This window comes from Caloenas nicobarica, chromosome 20, assembly GCF_036013445.1.
Source record: "Caloenas nicobarica isolate bCalNic1 chromosome 20, bCalNic1.hap1, whole genome shotgun sequence".
NCBI lineage: Eukaryota > Metazoa > Chordata > Aves > Columbiformes > Columbidae > Caloenas > Caloenas nicobarica.
This window is the reverse complement of record NC_088264.1, coordinates 5,356,161-5,376,504: the sequence shown is the minus strand read 5'-3', so window position 1 is coordinate 5,376,504 and position 20,344 is coordinate 5,356,161. Positions and strand designations below refer to the sequence as shown.

Genomic DNA, 20,344 nt, shown 5'->3' with positions numbered 1-20,344 from the left:
CAGGATAAATTTACTTATTATAAGAAATCACTTCCAAGATACTCAAACGAAGTCACAGCACCACCAGGGAAAGCTCCAACACACTTTCATACACAAACAGCAAGAACAGAGAGAAGCCAGAAAGATTTTTTTTCCATCCTCAAGCTCGTATTCAGATAAAGTTCTTAATGCCACGCTGCCGATTAAAGCTAACCACTGAGTCCAAATCAAACAAACTGCACCCCTCGCCTAAAAGGAAACGCTTTAAATATGTAAAATGGAGCCTTAGGTTAAACGTAAAAAAATTTAAATATTAACACACAGTGAAATGCCTGAAATTCCATTGGACTCACGGCAGAGCAGGAGATGCAAAACGTAGAGGGCTTGCACCACTGGCAACAGGTGACGCAGAGAGCGAAGGGGCAAGAGGACAAAACTCCCTCGTGCCATCTGTAATAAGCAGAGCATCACGTCCTTGCTCTCTGCCAGCACCAACTGCTAGGGAAGCTTAAAATGAAGTTCATTATAAGTAAATTTTGACACCAAAACGAGCTACAGCAGGGAACGGTGGAATAAGGTGCAATCTGGCTGTTAAGAGGTTATCTGCACAACTGGAACAGTCCTTCCCATGACTCGTATAAGATGCTTCCAGAACAAAATTAGTCCAATTGCTACACTGAAAGGGAATTTTAAAAGAGGGGAAAAATAAAGAGGGAAGTTTACAGAGAGCAGCTCATGGAAAACAGAAAACACCAGTGGCTTAACTGATCAAGTGCCACAGAAGATCCCAAAGCAGAAAAAAAAAAAATAAAGCAGAGAACAACCTCCAGGTCACTCAGAACCCACAAGTAAATATTTTCATACTTGTCAATCACGACAAAAATCACAATCAATTTTCTACGGCCTCAGCCGACACTGTTCATGGTTTTAAGAGAATACAGACGGGCATACATGTGCCTTTTCAATAGCTTTCACAGGCAACGGGCTAAGAATGACGGCTGCCTAATTAGGCACACGGCAAAGCTTGTATTTTTCAATACTACAGAGCCACATCCAGACTTGCAACAACGCTTAATAAAATTCTGCCAAAAAAGACACAAGAAACAGCCCATCCACCAAATTACCTAACTTAACCTCGGAGGCAAGGCAGGACAGGTCTTTTTCCCAGATGAGAGACTTTTGCTTAGGAGACAAGCAAGTTGGGATACCTTTAAGTTAATCTGGCAGACGCACTTTAACAATTCTAAGGAAACTATGTCGTATATAAACAATGTACCGGAGAGCAGTAAAACCTCTGAGCTTACTGATGTTATCTTACTTTCCTCTGTAAGAAAGGCAGTCACGGTGCCGACAGGTTTACAAGATTTAAGGAGTGCGAGGAGCGAACCAGCTCAACACCATCAATCTTGGGTTTTTCCCCTTGCCAAGTGCCAAACCTTCTGCAGGAACTCACCCCTTGCCCAGAACCCAAACCAACCTTTTCTGTTTCTTCCTCTTCCTCCTCCACTCCCCAGCAGTTGCACATAATTTGAGTTAGAACTCTTGCACTAAAGTTTTATGGAACACACAAGCGTCTTCAGTTACTGGACATTAAATTAGCTACCAAAAAAAAATGTACGAAATAGCATAGTCTGTAACAACAAGATACAGCCAGACTCAAAATCAGCTTGTCAAAGAATCAAACACCATCTCCTATTTCAGGCGCAGAATTCCTCGCTATGCTGTAAGGAGAAAGCGATAATAAAACTAAAATCACAAGAGAAAGCTATTAAACAAAATCTGCCTTTAAATATGATCCGGTATCACAAATGCTACTTGTTCTTTGCGAATGTAACCAATTTGACGGGAGCAGTAACTGGAAGCAGATTGTAGTTGGCGTGTTGACGTATTTCCACTCTTGATTTAACAGGGAATTCTTCAAATTTTACTGATTTTCTAACTCGAAATAAATTAACAACGAAAGAGAAGAGACAAGAACCTCACTGGCCACAAAGAAGAGGCCACAACTTATAGCAGCTGGTTTAGTTCTTCGGCTGGCTCTTTCTGGACAGGGACAGCCAACATTTCAGCAGATCCAATTCCTAAACCACTAGATCAAAGTTTGTGCTACTTCTTTATTTAAACAGGTCACAGAAACTTCAAGACTTGCAGGAGTTTCAATTCAACCTAGGAAAATCAGTTTTGCATGCACAGATTTACGGCAAACAAACTACAAATGAAAATGCTTAAGTGCAGAACATGGGGGAAAAAAAGAAGTATTTCCTCTAAAAGCTGTTTCTTTGTACATTAAGATTATATTGACTGATAACAAATATTTACTATACACACAGATGCAGTTTGCATGAATAAAAAGCAAAAAGAGTGCCTTTGAACATAGCTACCTAAATGAATGCCATTTAGGCGAGAATATCTGGCAAATTGTGAAAATGGAAACATATGGTGAGAAAAGGCACAACCCGACTGCCTACCTACAGCACAAAAGGCTACTGTAATACATATTTCTAGTTTCACATGCTTCTCCATTTTGGTGATAAATATACTGCTTAATAAGACAGACATAACGGGCTTTACATTCAGATTATTAATACGTATGTGTGAAACAAAATCCCTCTTTTCTTTATAAGAAAAGGGTTCTGAAAACCCACATCCCCAGAGGATGCCCTGTATTCCTTACAGCCAGGCGAAGATCAACTTTGCACTGTGTGTAGAGCTCTATGCAACACGGCTTTCTGATGAAAGTAAACCCGTTGTTTGGGCTTTGAAATACAAGATGAAGTATTCCAACAGAGCAAACAGCACCTCTGGTTAAAAAAAAAAAAAAAAAAAAGAAAAAAGAAAAGAAGAACAAATTATTCATATTATCCTGTCGACAACAAAAAGCCGTCAGTTCGGGTAGGTCTGCTTCAGAGCTGCCATTTCTCCCCCCTCGCCAGTTTAGTTCCACGGCAGCAGCGCAATCCTCCCGCTTTGATCAGCTGCAAAACTGCTTGTTGGAAGCAGGCAGAGGTGGGGAACAGTCGCATCCCGCAGCCAGCGATCTTCTCGCAGAGCCCCCAGCCCGGGAGCGAGCAACAAGTAACAGATTCTTTAATTAGAGACCCAAGAATATCTGTAAATAAGTATTTGTACAGAACGCTTATTAAACAGGCCACTTTTTAGTAGGATCTGAAGGGATAATTTGTCTCCCACACCCCGAAGGAAAGCGCAGAGGATTAACTGAAGGTCGGCGGGTGCAGCCTCGGCTCTTCCGCCTCTTCTCAGAAACAGCCGCGGTCTTTGCAGCCCAACCGTGAACCTTCCTCTCCATCAACAAATAATTCCACCCAGCGTGGTGTACGAGAGAGGCAGCGGATAAAAACCAGACAGCACGCTCCCCGCTTTGTTTAGCTTTCAAATACCTATTTGAGCCTTTGTTTTCGGTTCAAATACCCTCTCGTCAGGCTCCAACTCGGAAATCTGAAAAACCTAGATAAACTTTCCAATGAAGATCAGTGCAACGTTATGCGAATCAGAAAGAATTAGTGCCGCGTAATCCAGGAGCTGCAAGTGCAAAGCAGCTGCACCCACCTCTGACACTGCAGAACTGAAGCCTAACGAAAAATCCAAAGTGAGACTTAGTATTCAAAACTCTTACCGACGAAAACCTTGAAAGAATAAAAAAGGAACAGCGTGGCCAAACGATGACCCAAACCAAATCTGAATCCACAAATGAGACTCGAACACTTTAAATAGAGAAGTTGCCAACTCTCACCGTGCACAACACAACACTCAGGCAACCAAGCATAAAACTTCGAGCGCTTCCTCTTTTTTGCTAATTTCTGTAAATAAAGCTGAAAAACAGAGGATGACAAAGCGCCAGTTCTCAAGCAGTCCAAGATGTATCGGCTTAGCACAGCCAAAGGGCCGGAAAAAGTAAATATAAGAACGGGAAGAGAACTCACAGTGGCATTTTCTCCATTCCATTAGAGCCAAATATCGTTGTCTGAAAAAAATTTAACTGAAATAACACCATCTCTTTGGGTTACAGTTACAAACTACTCCTAAAAGCTGAAAACTTGTATTGACACTGGGCAATACTGGAGAGGTTTGGGGTTCACTTCCTCTGTTCAAAAAGTCTCACAGCAGCAGAACCACGTGAAGACTGTAAGGTCTGATGAATATTTGCAAGAGAACTCCAGGAAGCTGTGGTATTTGACATTATGTCTAAGCTTCTTCCCCTTTTTTTTTTTTTTTAATTAGAATATTTCAAGCGGTATCTCCTGTAATTGGTATAAAGCGATTTTACAGCAATATTACAGCACCAGAAATTGAACACTTCCATTCTGCAGACTACGCTTTAACAAAAAGACCATTTTCAAACTCAGACTGAAGTAATTGCGAAATATTCAGAGAAAAGAGTGGAAGTATAAAGTGCAGTTTCATGTAAATCCCAGCTTCTTGCAATATTCAGAACAAACCTGCGAGCAATATTTTAATTTTGCACTTCCAGCACAATTCAGTATAGGAGTCAATAAAAACCAGGCGTTTGGGTACCAGGAAGTTAAGGCAAACTGAAAGCTAATATTTGGAAGGTTTTCTCATCGTTATTCAGTATTAAAAAAAAAATTCAAAAGCCCACACTATCTTGAGGTTCTTGTGCATCTTCCCTTTGCTACAGCAGAGAATCACTCCTTTATCTGCTATTGCACATGGTGTTTGTCCAGCAAAGGTAACAGAAAAATTGCCACACTGGCTGGGAGCCGTACCAGCAGCTCTCCACAGGACCAGCAGAGGTGGAAGTTATGATGGGGAAATTCATAAAGCAGTATGAGAATACAGACACCAGCCTTTTCTACCCATTCTAAGGAGTAAAACAATGCACATAAATGAAAATCTCCAACAGACATTGATCTCGTTAGATAGAAAAGAGCACACAATGCCATAATTTCTCTTCCGTACTTGACAGGTAAAGTTTCCTCACATCTTCAAAAATAATTATCGTACATGAGACCAGCCACCATAAGCCACATGCCGCAGCTGAACACTTCCCAAGAAAGCTAAACAAAATGAGAATTGCAGCCGAGGATAAGCAGGTGATGGAGGAGAAACGTCTTCCCAAACTCACCCCATTATCACCCAAATAGCTCAGTAACCATGGAACCACTCCTGAAACCAACAGAGGATGGCAAACCCCGTTTATGCTTACCACATAAACAGGATTCACTAAAATTGCCTCCTGGGCAGAAGACTGTGGAGTTGCCATGATTGAGGTCTGCTGCCTTTGGTTTCAAAATACCCAGTTAACATTTTTATGTAAGTCAGGTAAAGAGACCAAAGCCTTTAAGCACAGGCTATAAAGCACTCGTGTCACTACCGAAAAAACAAACGAAAGGATTTGGCAACTCGGCCTGACTACATTACCAGGGTGGGGGAACCTTCTCAGCTGGCGAGAGTTGCGCATCAGCAACTCCTGACTGACAGCTGGGCTGTACCAGCTCCCTCTCCGTGTCCCCAGGGAAGTGAATTCCGCGTCTGATGACTAATTCATTACTGGGATTTGTGCTGAGGCAAGTCCAAGCTCAGATCACGCACCTTCCAACGCTGAATTCCTCCTCAGCCAGCAAGCGAGCGGGTGCACATCTGCTCCATCTAGAACGCGGCATTAGCATGCGGCCACATCCACCCAGCTCCATCAGCCGAGAACAAAAGCCGGGATTGAATCTGTCGGAGCTGGCTGAAAGCACAAGAAACTGAAAGGGAAACTGGTACAGATCCATTCCAGCTCAGCTGCGTCTGGACTTCTAAAACTGGAGAGGAAGATTTGAAAGACCTATTGAAAGCTCTTTTATCAGTAGCTTTGGAGCCTTTGAGACTCGAGATTCAGTAGCAAATTAATCTTCCACTGCAAGAAGACATGGGTGCAGCTAACACCAGAGCCAAAGACACCAGCTGGGGAAGAACAGTGTCCGCGTGTGCACAGAAACGTGGGCCAGGAACCAAAATCAGCCTGGCAAGCTCCGCTCCAGTGCAGCCCCGACCCAGCTCCAGGCAGGTTGCATGCACACAGATGAACCTGTTCACCTTTTGCCTTCACTATCCTCCTCGGTCCTTCCTTCACTATCCTCCTCGGTCCTTCCTTCACTATCCTCCTCGGTCCTTCCTTCACTATCCTCCTCGGTCCTTCCTTCACTATCCTCCTCGGTCCTTCCTTCACTATCCTCCTCGGTCCTTCACTTTCTGAGGCTTCACCACAAAGACGACATCTGCTGAAGAGTATCAAAGCTGTGGCAGGCTCCCCATTGCTGATGCACTGCTAAAATTCACACCTGATATGGGGTGTTTTTGCAGGATCTGAGGCGCTCACCAAAAACAGCGGTCACGTTACAGCCAGGAAAATTACAGCAGATGGGGCTGATCAGGTGTGGGAAACCCTACAAGCTCGCCACCCTGTCTCTAACCTCTCTGCTTCTAACTGCTCATAATTTCATTCACAATCCATATTTTACTGACTTACCCTGTGAAACATGAAGCTTCAATAAACAAGTCTTTTTGACATCCTACTAATTAAAACCACACGATAAATGAATGTCATGTGTTAAGATCATCACCTACAGCATTTGAAACCCACAAACGCAGCCTCTACACACACAATTATTACTTGTGAGCACTGATGTTAATCCAGTTCGATCACAGATGAGCAAAAGGTATTTTGATTTTTCCCTTTGCCCTCTCTGGGAAGCCTTCTTGTCTCTAGATTACAGTGAATTGTAACCCCTTAAAGGTTTCAAAAGGACAAAAAACTTCCAAGAAATTATTTCCTGCACCTGTGTTCACTGAGGCCTGAGCAGAACCAAGGCTTGACCCAGGCTTCTAGCGGAGAAGCGTCTTCTCCTGTGGCTGGGCAGACACAAACCGAACCTTTGCCTTGGGTTGCTGCAGAGCTCAAGGACCATTTGGCCGATACAAAAGATTATGCAGTAACACGGAACACCATATCGGGCTCACCGTTTATTTTCTTGCTTTCTAATTGCTACTCCTGCTTAGGGAAGACAAAGTCATACTAAAACACTGAAGTACAAGCCAAATTCTATTAAACTATTTATAGACTTTACCTTAGGGGTACATCGACCAATTTTGCTCATTATTACCCCATTTTACTGCATTGCCTGTGACTCACTCCTACAGCTGTGCTCATCATGGAGCTGCCTTTAAAAAGCACCTGGATTCACAGATTAGCAACCACACTGTAAATGCTGCTGATGCCCTGACACACAGCATTAAAAAATAAAATATTCTCAACTAACTGATTTAAATGATCGATCAACTAGAATGGGAAACGGTGCAGGCAAAGAATGAAGGTTTAGAGCAACGATGCCCATTTTTCCCTATATCTGACACATTATGGGACTGACAACCAGACAGGGGAGTTGGCCATAGGATCATTTCGGTTGGAGTCTCAGAAGAAACAAGCTCAGCAGAGCGGTCCTGGGGAGCTGGGGGGGGACAGGACACCAGCAAAGGTGGTACCAGAATGCAGCCTTGGCCACACGTCAGAACAAGTCTACAACTGTGGGACAAGGCAGATCCCAAGCTAACAGCTCGCTCGTGCTGATCTTCTCAGCTTCTCTGTGCTTTGCCCCACAAATACATTGGGAGCATTTATAAAAGCATGCTAAGCAATTACAGCAAAAATAAAACCAAGGTTATAAACACAGTCTTGGATGCCAAATTTGCCTCTTCTTGCTATTTAGAGCTCACATTTCAGCATGCAAAAAAAATTCTCTCACACCCCAAAATGTGTGCCTGGAGCCATACAGCACATGCAAAATAAATTGCATTTATATTACTGTGTTATGGCATGCAATTTCCCTTTTCCCAATCACACCGCCTGCCTCTCTTGTTAAGTCAAATAGCCTGTCAGCTTCTCATCGGGAAGTAGAAATGGGTTTTCCATCTCCTAGGAGACAAACACGGCCTCCCTCTCTGCAGAGGGGAAGTTGTTGAGCTGCTGAGCGCACAACGCAAGAGCCAGTGCCCACAAACGGGCAGGGGCTGGGCTGTGCTCGTCCCGGGCTTTGCACCATCCCAGGGGCACCGTGCCCGCTGCAACAACCACTTCGAAAAGCAGATTCTTCTATTTTCATGCTGTTTTCTCTGAGCTTTTTAGCTGAACATACACAACCCTGGTGCACAGTGCTGCTGCCTTACAACTAAGGAGCTTTAGGTGTTCTCGTCATACCATGCACTAGTAAAATATCCTTTATAGCTCTGTGGTTTTCTTGAAGCTACTCCCCTTCTCAGTTCACTGGGGAACAGAACCATAGGATCAGACTTTTACATTTAGGTTGTACTAAATCAGGAGAAAACGGTTACCGCAGTCAACAAAAGTAGCATAGAACTATCTAAAATATACTAACTGAATGGGCATAAGTAGAATAAAGTATTTCTTAACTCTTTTTGGCTTTGGTTGAGGTTTTTGTTTTGCTTGGTTGGGGGTTTTTTGTTGGTTTGTTTGGTTGGTTTGAACTGCGGCTTTGTAAAACTAAGATGCTGAAACTTTGCACTTTTTCGCTGTAACTAAAGTTAAAGATTATGTATTTACAAAAAGCACAATTACATTTTAAAATTAATTCATTATCTACTTTTACTAAAAAGGGGTCAAGCTGCAAGGCTACAGACACACTGTAAAAAACACCCAGGTGAAATACGCAGCTAGCCCTCATTTTTACTTCTGGAATCAGGAAAAGGAAACGTGACCAGGAATGGGTCCGCTTTTCGATGGATCCTTGCTCATTTTAAAAGTACATAATCAAAGAGGCAGACCTTCTCATGACCAGAGACCATTACGGCAATAGCCGCTGCGCGGTGTGGCCTTACAGCAGGTTAAGGTGACACGACCGCAGGAGGGTGCCAGGGACAGTCTTTGCTCCTCTGCCCCATCCTGCAGGGACATCAGGACTCCACAGGGTACTGGCGGGTTGGCCATTTCTCAAAGGCATCTTACAAGCAGTTACGATGTAGAAGAATGAGATTTCCTTCCAGGGCCGTTCTGCTCATTCCCTTGCCCATAGCGTGCATTTTTAAAGAGAGAGAAACCAATCGGATTTAATTTGTATTGCGTTATTCACCAAGTAGCCGTAGTCTCATCCAAAAATCTTAATTGTCTAATAATTCAAGTCACCTATTTCAAATACAGCTCCAAAGGAACGGCCAGAAACCCAGAGGCTGCTTCCTACACGCGCACTAAATCTTGCTGTTAAGATGTCTAGCGCGGTCTTTTCTTGAATCACAGCAATAAATACTGGCCTTTTGTATATACATGTGAGGTGCTTCCTCATGTCTACAGCCAAAATGCTGTTTGATGTTTCACTGTTGTCTCAGGAGTGCTTCATTGAAGGCCCGGCTGTCTGTCAGTCTTCCAGCCCTGCAAATCTTTTTCTGCTTTCTAAGCCTCGAGTTTTGACCACTAACACAAAACCGGGCACACACCGCTTAAATTGCAAGCACCGTTCATTCCTCTAACCACTAAAAAGGTAGCAGACAGGGATTTTTAAATTACTGGAAAGCAAATGCAGGAAGGAAAATGCACAGTTGAGCATTTCCAATGTTGCTGTTACCCTACATACATCACCAAGGGATCACCTACAGCCCTTCCGCAGCTGGACTGATAAGCACTTTGCAGACTCAGAAAAGAAAGAAACCTGCCTCTAGATACAGCCCTTTCATATGGGCCAGCCTGGGCTACCAGGTCCGGCTTTCCCTGCTGCCTCCTGAGCTACATACAGCTCCTTTGTTATCCCAGGTTTAATAGCTCTTAGCACTCAATACCAAAGGATGCTTATGTAAAGAAAAAAAAAAAGGTATAGAACAAAATTACCAAGCAGTTAACTGCCCATCCCTAAGCCTTGAACTCTTTGGTACACTTAGGACACAAGTTCTTCACGTGGTTTGGAAGCCTCAGAGCTCTGTGAACACATCAGAAGACGGGGAAAAGGAAAAAAAGACTTGCTCAGCAATAACACGAGCTTCCCGGCTTGCGCACACAGGTGAAGCTGGCTGGGGGCAACTGGGAAGGGCGAGGAAGGCCAGTTATTCTCCATCATTCCAGCTCTGTACCTTACCTGCTCTTTATTCCAGACCCACGTTACAGTAAGTAATGGTTAAGCAGAATTCAGTCACTTGGTCCTCCATAGCCCCGAAGTCACTATATCACTATGTCTGAATGAAGAGCAAGTGGTGCATGTCGGTACAACGCAAGCACCGCAGTCAGTCTCACTTGCTGTGGACACTGTGCTGCTTTTGACAGCAAAATTACTTTTACATGAGAACACGGTACGCTACATTTTCATAGAGGCATTTGTTCTCCAAATATTTTGGTGATCATCCAGCTGTTCTCTCACACTACTCCACACCCCGCTCCAACCACATGCACTGTTTACCTTTGAAATTTTACTGCCCTAGGGTAAGAGAAAGCAGACTTCACCTCCTTCTCTAAACGCTGGTGTGCAGCCAGCTTCTCCTCCCGGTCACTGGTTGCATGCTCTGGAAGCTAACGTGTTCAACAAGCCAAATAATCTATTTTTCTAGAGCTACTCCAATACCTGACATCAGGTCTCCATCTGAGGACAGTCACGGCATTATATATATTTTTTTTTTTTTTTTTTTTTTTAAACACCCTAGTTGTAAATATGGAGGCCTCCAGACTGAATGACAACCTGCAGAGAATCAAGGAGCAGCATCTGGGGTGTAGGACACCAACCTTCTGTCACACGCGTCCTTCAGAAGGACACGGATCCCCATGTCCTTGATGGGTGTGCAAGAACGCAGTGAAATAAAGACGAAGCGTTCATCTGCTTGTGGCTGCTGCACAGTAGCTGATGTGAAGCAGTTCTGTTGAAGACTCCCTTAAGCCTAAACGCTCCCTCGTAAACAAAACGTCAACCCGCTACAAAGCAAGTTTACACAATTGGAAATAAATGTTTATTTTGAAATAAAAAGACGACATCTGCATATATACAAACCATAAGCCTTTGATCAACTCTGCAAGGCATGTCTGCATATAGCAAACAAGTATTTCCAGAGGAAGTTATGAGGCTGACAAAGAAGAATGTGATTTCTCACACCCTGCTTATTCACTAAGGTTACTTATCACCCTAAATAATACTATTTTATTTATTTAGTAACAGAAATAAATCCAAACTGAAGATTTGTAGCTGTCAGTTAACATGCTAAGTGCACTACAAAGTGCATTACACAGAGCGTAACCACACAGGACACGCTGCTGCTCTCAGGATGCCCCATATTCGCACCTCTTGCTTTTCTAATCTAGTAATAAGTGAACACACAGATTACAAGTACCAGTGGAGGATCTCCATGACCCCCAACGCTTTTCCCCTACCAATCAAACATTATTTTAGTGTCACGTATTAACTTTGCACTTGAGTTCTATCTCAAAGCATCCCTACTCCCCGCTCCTGCGCTCTCACACCATTCCAGCCCCACACGGCCCTTCACCAAGGCATGATCCTTGTTCAGAAGGTGCCACTGGAATTCAGGGTTAAGTGGAATAAGTCATCTCCATAATAAGATGATACAACAGAACGCTCTTGTACCATTTGATATTACGACAACAACGTTTGTTTACACAAGTATTTAAAGGGAGGTTAAATTTCAATATCTGAAAGACAAATATTCTAGGAAATAATATTTAGAGTAGACCCTGTCCATTCAAGCAGATAATCAGGATGAATAATTTACAGCCACACTTTCATCTCCACCGCAGCTGAGAAGAGCTGCATCATAAGGAGCTTGGGGAGATGCCGACACATCTGTTCACCGAGTGGAATAATCGGAAGGACTCCAAGCAACAGTGGTCCAGTAACCTGCTTTACTCAGGTGACAAAGGGGACAGCAAGCAGTGGGAGGAACAAGGAATGTATTAGAAAAAAAAAAAAAAATCAGCACGCTCATGGTGAGGTCAGTATTTGATGCTTTTATGATACTGCCTCAGAGAAAAGAAGTCCTGCACTAGATTTTCACCTCTCAATTGTCACAGCTTCTTCCTAGAGGTAGCCCAGGGTGGAGGAAGGAAGGGTGCCTGCTCCCACGGACCTGGCACACTTGCACACAGGCATTCCTGCCTGCAACGAGGGCTCAGAAGCTGAGAATAACATCAGGGGAGCATCACTTCATCCATATTGCTCCAGTAACAGCAACCATCACACAACAAACAGCGAACAAAAGCAAACACGCATCAAAGAATCCTCCAAGTCCCATCATACCGCTGGAAATCAAGCATCATTTGATACTTTTTCCAGCGATGTGTAATGAGATTGAATTAAGAGACTAAGCACTAATTTTGTACAGATGTTGCTCAGGTGGAAGGATGGTGCAAGTTTCATCAGGGGAAAGCCTTGTGAAAAGATGATGAGCATCTGGAGGAATAATCCTGGCACACAGAAAACTGTTGTTACACAGTACACAGGCTAAAAAAAAAAAAAGTATCTTTGAACAGATTAAAGGACTCTATATGTACAGCCAGCAACTACCAAAAGAGACATGCACAGGGGCTGGTGTAACTCTCATGAAATACAGGGAGCTGCAGCACCTTGCAGTAGCGTCAGGGGACATAGATAAACCATCTTCTCCTACCATAGAGCCTGGGCACGCTTTGCTTATTCACATCTACATGGTTTTTACTTAACATCGCAGCCTGGGTTTGCTACTGGAAAATAGGAAAAAGCAGATGGGCACAGGTATGATTCGATGTAGCACAATGAGAAGGGTCACCATATAACTGGGTACCAGCAGAGCAAAAATGGCACAATTTAGAACCAAGATTCTGTTCCCTGCGATGCTTTGTCCACTAAAATAGCACTAGGACCATCCATCGAGAGCTTAAAGTCATTCTGAAGTTGGCTTTGTTTACCTACATCCCAACCATGAACAAGAGTCCTAAATACAAACCCAATAAAAGCTTTTACTGATGGATGGTTCACCTATTACAACATGCCTTGGTTGGGTAGCACTTTTTTTGGTTTTAAAGTGTTTCCAAAACGCTTCCAGCATTCTACTAAGCAAAACAAAGCATTTCTGTACAAGTACAAATTTTACCAACTGATGAAGTAAGCAGCCTGCAGCAGAAATCTGAGGAACTCGTTCACAAGTCCTCAATTACCCATCCAGACGAGCAGAATAAGAACCAGGAGCAGCCTCGGCTTTGGCGTACCAACCTCCCTTCACTTCACAGTCAAACGTATTAACCGGAGATTAGCTTTACAATACATGTAAGGGAAATCAAACCCAACCGTGCACGTCTGCAGCATGTGTGTGATCAACTAGATCAGTTAGAAAATGGATTTTAGTTAGACCTGTCTAAAATAAGATTAACATTAAGCTCAAACTGGGAAGCTGGGTTTCAGTAGCACACTCCTGTAGTTTCTGTGCTAAGCTCAAAATAACACAGAAGGATCTGCCGCAAAATCCATATTAAACTGAAAACATGCTGAGTTAAATGTCAGGGGTTCAACACCGTTTGGATCATTTCATTCTCTACAGTACAGAAGAAGAGACCAAATCCCCACCCAAAAATCACAAACAGAAGACACTTTTCCCAAGTAGAACAATGTTAAGTCATTACTTTCCTTTTGTTGAGGTTTCTGAAGCACGAAAGGAGGTAGAAGCACAAGTTAAAATTATTTTAACATTTAAAAGAACAAAAATAGGGTATCGTGCTATTTTATTCTTCACCTTCTCTCCCTTTGCCAAATACGTTCACACACAAACATCACCGCACATTACAAAACATCAAGATATCACAAGCAGCATTGAAAAAAAGAAACCCAAATAGTGAATTATAACACTTTGGAGTTTTGCGGCTAGGAACTCAAAGCCCACCTTGAAATTCTACGTATCACAAGGAAAACCCATCAAGTCACATTCAGACATTAGACTATAAAATTTTATTACCACAGACGCCATTTGCTGCCATTGTCAATAATAAACTGATGGAGAGAAGAAAGAAAAAAAAATACAAAACCTCTTGTAAATGCTCCAGTCTTCCATAAAACTAATGATGGATTTTCAACAAAACTGGCAGGTTGTCTTTAAAACTTAATAAAGATAGTCAGTTCGGCTTACACAAAACACTTCAGTTCCTTTTAGCTAGAAAATTGATTTTGTGCTGTGGGGGAAAGAGGTTCTCTAGGTTTATGGGATTTTTAAGCAATTTTGCCACTCAAAAAAATAAAGTGAGACTTCCCTCTTTTGCCAGTGTATTGCTGGCAAGTTTGATTCAGTTTTCCAAAAATAACCCATATATTTTAGATTATGCTAGGACCATAACCTTTACAAACCTAGCTCTAGGACCCGCATTTTAGAGGAAAAGGTTATTGATTTAACAAAATTAACAGGCTGAGTCAAGTGAGCAACTAAGTGTCAGGTTAAACCCTAAAAATCATCACTGAAACAATGTCCAGACAGGTAAGTTTTCAGCTCAGACTGAGCCTCTGAAGAATATAACCAAAGATTGCCCCATCACACACACACACTTGATCAATTATTGCAGTTTTTGTTTTCAAATTCTAATCAACGGCAGGCAGAGTTAAGTCCGAAAAAATGATATTCCATATTATTTTAACTATGTCATACCTCATTGCCCATTTCCAATCAGCACCAAGAAAGCAGTTAATAAGCTAACACTAATAGTGACTAGCAGCGGTTGTTCTTCTGCTCTATAAATATGCAAGAAAGCAGCCCAGAGCTGCATTCAAAGAGGTTCGTGAAATGAATGTTGCACTGCAATGAAAGTGAAAACAACAACAGTAAGGAGGTTAAAAAACAGTTTGAAATCCACAGAAAGGGCAAGAAAGTAGGGAGTGAAGCAACATAAAGGCAAAAACTATTCAGTATTTCAAAGACAATGAAAAGAATAAAGAAAGGGCTCTACTGAGAAGTTTGGCACAGATCATCACCTAATTAAACCAACTATTCAAAATGCACTGAGCTTAAAAACAAATACTGTACTAAAATAATCTAGTTCGAGAACTCGGTGGCCGTAAACACATGCAAACAAGAAAATATACTCATGTCGACATACGAGAGGTAGCACGGCATTCGGGAAGGGCACAGAACGAAAGGACGAGACTCTTCCAGGTCAAGTCACCAGTAACGAACAGGAACCAGTATCTCTCTAGCGCACTTATCTCCCAAAGCAGCTCCCAGTCGCAGGAAAACAAAGGTCTATTCTCAAGCGATGAAGAAAGTACTTCTACCAGTGAATGTCCTTATAAGCAAGAGGAATCCAGCTGTTGAAGTCCCCAACTATACAAAGACACTTGTTGTCCTAATGACAGAGGACAAAGAGTTCTAGCAATCAAAAATAGCATGCAGGCTGTGAAAGGCCAGGCATTTGCCCATCAGTGTATGAAGTTTACCAATTTAGGAGGACTGAGGACAGAAAAGTAGCAGGACTATGCGTCCAGCACCCAATGCCAAGAAAAACATGACTCTCGGTTACCATTTGCTTACCTTCTATAGAAGGGGCCTGGTCCACAGCTGCATATAGCATCTCTTTCAAAGCCTATGAGAAAGAGAACAAGGCACACAGTTACTATTAAAAATATATATATACACACATTGTTTTGATATGCCTGTTTGCAAACAAAAGCAATTAAAGCCCTTTTATCCTCCAGAATGACACAGAAAGCTATGGAACATGATGTCAAGGCTATCACACGTATTTCCGTTAGCAAAAGAAACACAAGTTCACATTTATTAACTGCTTTGTCTAAAGGCTGTTACCTTACTAATCTATAAAATTTATTCCAACTGTATCCTTCAACATCTTCCTTTGGAAAAGTGTTTCCCAGATGGTAGGGTGTTAAAGGTTTTACATTAAAAAAAAACCCACAACACAACAACGCACAAACAAAACAAACTACACAATGTTGCGTGGCAGAAAGGAGTTTGTCAAGGCAAATGGAGGAAAAGCCGCCTCAGGGATTTCTTATCACTGTTCTATAGGAGTACAGAACTACACATACACTCTAAAAGCTGAAGACAACACGACGAAGGAGATTAGGGAACCGGGGGTGCCAGGCTTCTCCTGAGGTGAAAACTGAAGGACAACATTAACGTCGGACAGAATTATGAACTCGGTCTCCACGTCCTGGAGGCACCGTGAGCTGCGTCCCGGGGCCCGCAGGACCAGCCGCTCGCCCACGCTCGGATGCTGCTCCAAGAGACGAGCAGCACAGGCAGCGGGACCCGGAGGCCAGGTGGGCCTGCAGCCCCAAACCGAGCGCCCCCGGGGCCAGGACGGAGGCGCCACGTCAGAAACCTCATCACTTGCAGCTCCTTTTCAGAAGAGCTCTTTTCAGAGAGCTATTAAGTTCGTGGTATTATTCCAGCCACAGACTAAAGACTTGTGCTCTCTCACAAGTGCAAGAAGCAAACTGAATTTGGATCAATAGCTGAAGGGGTAGGTTGAGCCATCATTTTGGGACTGGAAGCCACCAGGAAGAGCCCGTTCCTGGTGCCCAGAGGATTTGTTTACACCCCCCCCACATCACTGGATAAAGACAGGCACCTTAATGCACAGACCGAAGGCAAATGTGCTTCACACTCAGCTGTTTTACTCCCTTACTTTCGAACGCACAGATATCTAACACACCGAAGTCATTCAGGTCTCTCGAGTTCCTGGCCCCCCTGCCTGTTTCCCAACATATGACATACTTCTATAACCCTACACCTCTGCCTTGACCATCTTGTGTGTCTATCCATGTACCCCCCCACGGTCAAAACATCACAACCTAAACAACAAATTCCCCAGTACCCTGAAGGCAAAAACCACAAGCTCAGCAGCTGGAAACTCAGCACGGCTGTAACACGGTGGTTATGATCCTGTTAAGTAAATATAAGGTCTAAAGGACACGTCTGTTTATCACAAGATATCCTAGGTGGCAGGCTGCACCGGCAGCTCAGACATCTCTCAAAGGTCTAATTCCTGAGTCCGCAGAGGTCTCAACAAAGGTCACTCACGGAATTGTTTTCCCAACCGAGCGACCGCTGGATGATCCCCGTTCCAGCAGCACGGCTCTACCCCTGTGCTTCCTATGAACGCCTCCCAAACACGGCCCACCTCCGTCCTTTTCCCCCCATGACTCACTGGCCAGCAGCACATGATCTGTCTCCACGTATCGAGTGACCAAAAAAGCCTTCCCCCTTTCTCACCCCACTCGTCATCCTCGCCTACCTGTAACTTTTTCCATGAACCACAACCATGCGGCACAAACCTGAAGAGACAGCAAATTTAAAGTCCCTGTAGTGTGAACTCCAACCCTTAACCCACCCAGAGGTAAAGTCTGCTTTTAGCAATCATTTTTTAAAAAAAGAATAAAAAGGGCCACAACACTGATGGTCTTGCACTAAACAATCTTGAAAGCTGAAGGCGTCAGTCCTCCCGCAAACCTCTCCCCATGCAGACTGACATATTACAATCTGGCAGCTGCGGGGCAGCGCATTTTGTTATTGCTTCCCTGACCTACATAAGTGAATAACCTGAAAGTGAAAGGCTCAGTGCTCCTTCACACCTAAAGTATTTAGTCCTCTAGATTACAGATTTTTAGAAATTATTGTTTTCACAAGTTATCCATCACTGTCAACTTCAAATGTTTAAGAATTACTCTTTCTGCCCTCAAACCAAACAAAAAGGGTTCTTTCCCTGCTTGAAATTGGGCTGGTGATACACCTTGCACCTGCAGTAAATTTGTGGAAAATGCACACCGGACAACCAACAAAAACAGCAGAAAGAAAACACATTTAAAATGCAGCTGTCAAACCTCAACAGCAAGCAAATTCAGGGACAAAAACCTTAAAATGCTGGAACAAAACCGTTGTTTTAAACAAGTAGCTTTCAAACCGCTTACGCTCTTCTAAGCTCATCCAGTAACACCCAGAAGGACAACCAGGGAAATAGCACACCAGATTTGTGTCAGGAGGTGGCACGCTGGGGTGTGAAGTGCCTATCATGAAGCAGGGTTTGATGAGCAGAAAATTGGCCACCTCCCCAAAACCAAAAGCCTGTTTCTGGAAGAGAGACTCCAAAGGCAAGCAGGCTACCTCAGCTACCGGCTTTGATTTCCCCACCTACTTCTTGATGTAGGTTGTGTCTCAAAGACATGATTTCCAAAACTTAGCAACCTGTTTCTCTTCTCCAAAGGCAATCGTACTTAAAAGCTGGAGTGTCCTTAAAAGGGACATCTCTCCCATGGACTTTGCACCTGTCATAACTTCTGATTCTCCTTCTTCCCTAGATGCTGCAATTTCAAAGGTATTAAGCATTTTCTTCTTTCGAAAATACCATCAGACTTCTGCATCCAGATAAACAAATTCAGGCCAGATTTACTGAAACAAAACTGCCATCTGGCAACTGTAAAACTCCACCGAATTTCCACCAGCCGGACATGCACTTACGCTTAGAAGTCTGAGCAGACGGAGCAACACTCTCCTCTTTCTCCTACAGGCACTCCAGAGATGGGCACGAGAGCAAAGCAAATCTGCAGCATGATTTGCAGATAAATAGAGGACCAGCAGCCCAGCAATCTCACTGCATCTAAAAATTGGCATTAAATGCAGTGAAGCACGCAAAAAAAAAAAAGCATCACCTGAAATTAATCCAGGTGTTACCTTGCTTTGCTTGGTACCACGTGAAAAAGATAATTCTGTTGTCTGATGCAGAAAGATGGGATTTTATTTGTTTTCGTGGTTTTCTCTTTACACCAAAGGAACTGAAGAGTAAATGAATGGTCCAAAACTTAAGGTTTTAAGTCAAGAAGGCCAGGGGAAGGCTACTAAATGTATAGGGCACTGCCCGGTTGCGGGAGCTGAGTGCTCAGGTAAGTGTGTGAGGCAGCCAGCACCCACAGACTGGCGCACCCCCCTAAAAACGCTGCGCCCCCCCCCGTCTTTGCACAGAGAAGGCAATGGGTACAGAAACTTGAGGCATCACTTTTCACAAATAGGAAGTTTTCAGACGACAGATGCGGAAATCGGGACCAAAGCTGTTTGAAACTTCAGCATGTTTAGCGTTTAACATAAATAACAAGCATTTCCACAAATTAAGCATTTGTCTATACATTGTTTTACACTGAATCGCAACCAGGGAGTAGCCTGATAATGACACTCTGTGTTCCAACACTAAAAATGCCCCTTTATACTGGCATTAAGTATTACATTGCACTGGTCCTTACATAAAGCACTCCCGATCATTTGCACTGACTGAGCTTCCAAGAACCATCACCTGGGTTGAGTTTGTGTAGTAAATGTGGCATAAAACTTGCATGCTTTCATGCAATCTTTAGAATGGAAATTTGGAATGGAAAGTCAAATGAAGTCAATCAAGGTCTGTGTAAGGCTCCATGTTAATGTGGACTCTGTCATGGCAAATGTCTTTGCAAAAAGCTGAAAGAAAGAGAATAGCATGTGTCATCATTTTTCCTCTTTTCTACAAGCCTAGAGCTCTTTCTCAGAAAGTAAACATGGAGTAGTGGTCACTGCAGAGCTTTCGATGAAAGAAAATAAGAATCTCAGGCATAGCTATCAAAGTATATCTTCTTTTTTGCCTGTTTAAAGAGAGTGAATGGATTTTTCTCTCGAAAGCTCTTCCACTGATCAAGTATCTGCCCTAAGTCTGGGCAGCTTCCATACTTCCTACAAGCACAGTTACGGCACTTCAACAGACTTTCGTTGGAAGGAAAGATCAAATTAACGGTAAGAACTTTGAGGCCTGTAAATTGTTACAGACCATCCGAAAGTGAAACTACATTTTAGGTATTCAAAACGCCACAGTCTCGTTCTTCTTCCTGACGTTATCGCCAACAGATGACAGCCTCCTCCCGGTTTGACTGGCAGTTTATGGGAGGCAAAGCTCCTTGCAGCCACACTCGCTGAGCATCTGATCAAAGCAGAAACACGTCACCCGGTGAGGATCTCACAAGTTACCTGGGTCCTACCACGCTTCAGGGCTGCCTGACGGCAAGAGTCAACCCGCGCTCCAATGGAAATCACTACAAACACCAGAGTAGAAAAATAAGATGACTACGTGTAAGCTTTCTGATACACGACGACTGAAATAAAGCAATTTCTGTAATATCTTCTAGTCCTTTCATCAGTGTCATGAACTTGACACGGGAAGTCCCTGGAAACAGGAATAATCTTTTTGGAGTTAAGAACCTACACAACAAGATCTCTCGCTCCGAAACAGCGCTTGATTGCTGTTTGAATTATGAAAAGACAAACTGTCAGATGAAGAAACATTACAATGCCATTAAATATACAAATAATTTTTTTAAAATTTACTATGATGTGTGCTGCAAGCAACATTGCG

The 20,344-nt window shown here is 43.2% G+C and overlaps 1 protein-coding gene across 2 annotated transcripts in view; it reads right to left on the bottom strand.

The window, feature by feature from the left end:
- The window catches only part of XPR1 (xenotropic and polytropic retrovirus receptor 1), a 104,831-nt gene that overhangs the window by 81,708 nt on the left and 2,779 nt on the right, over positions 1-20,344 (bottom strand). For both annotated transcript variants that reach the window (XR_010607309.1, XM_065648962.1), the window contains exon 2: positions 15,487-15,538. Coding sequence is in view for 1 of the 2 variants with exons in the window: in XM_065648962.1 (XP_065505034.1) it covers positions 15,487-15,538 (52 nt within the window). In the remaining variant the exon portion in view is untranslated. The remainder of the gene's footprint in view (positions 1-15,486; positions 15,539-20,344) is intronic.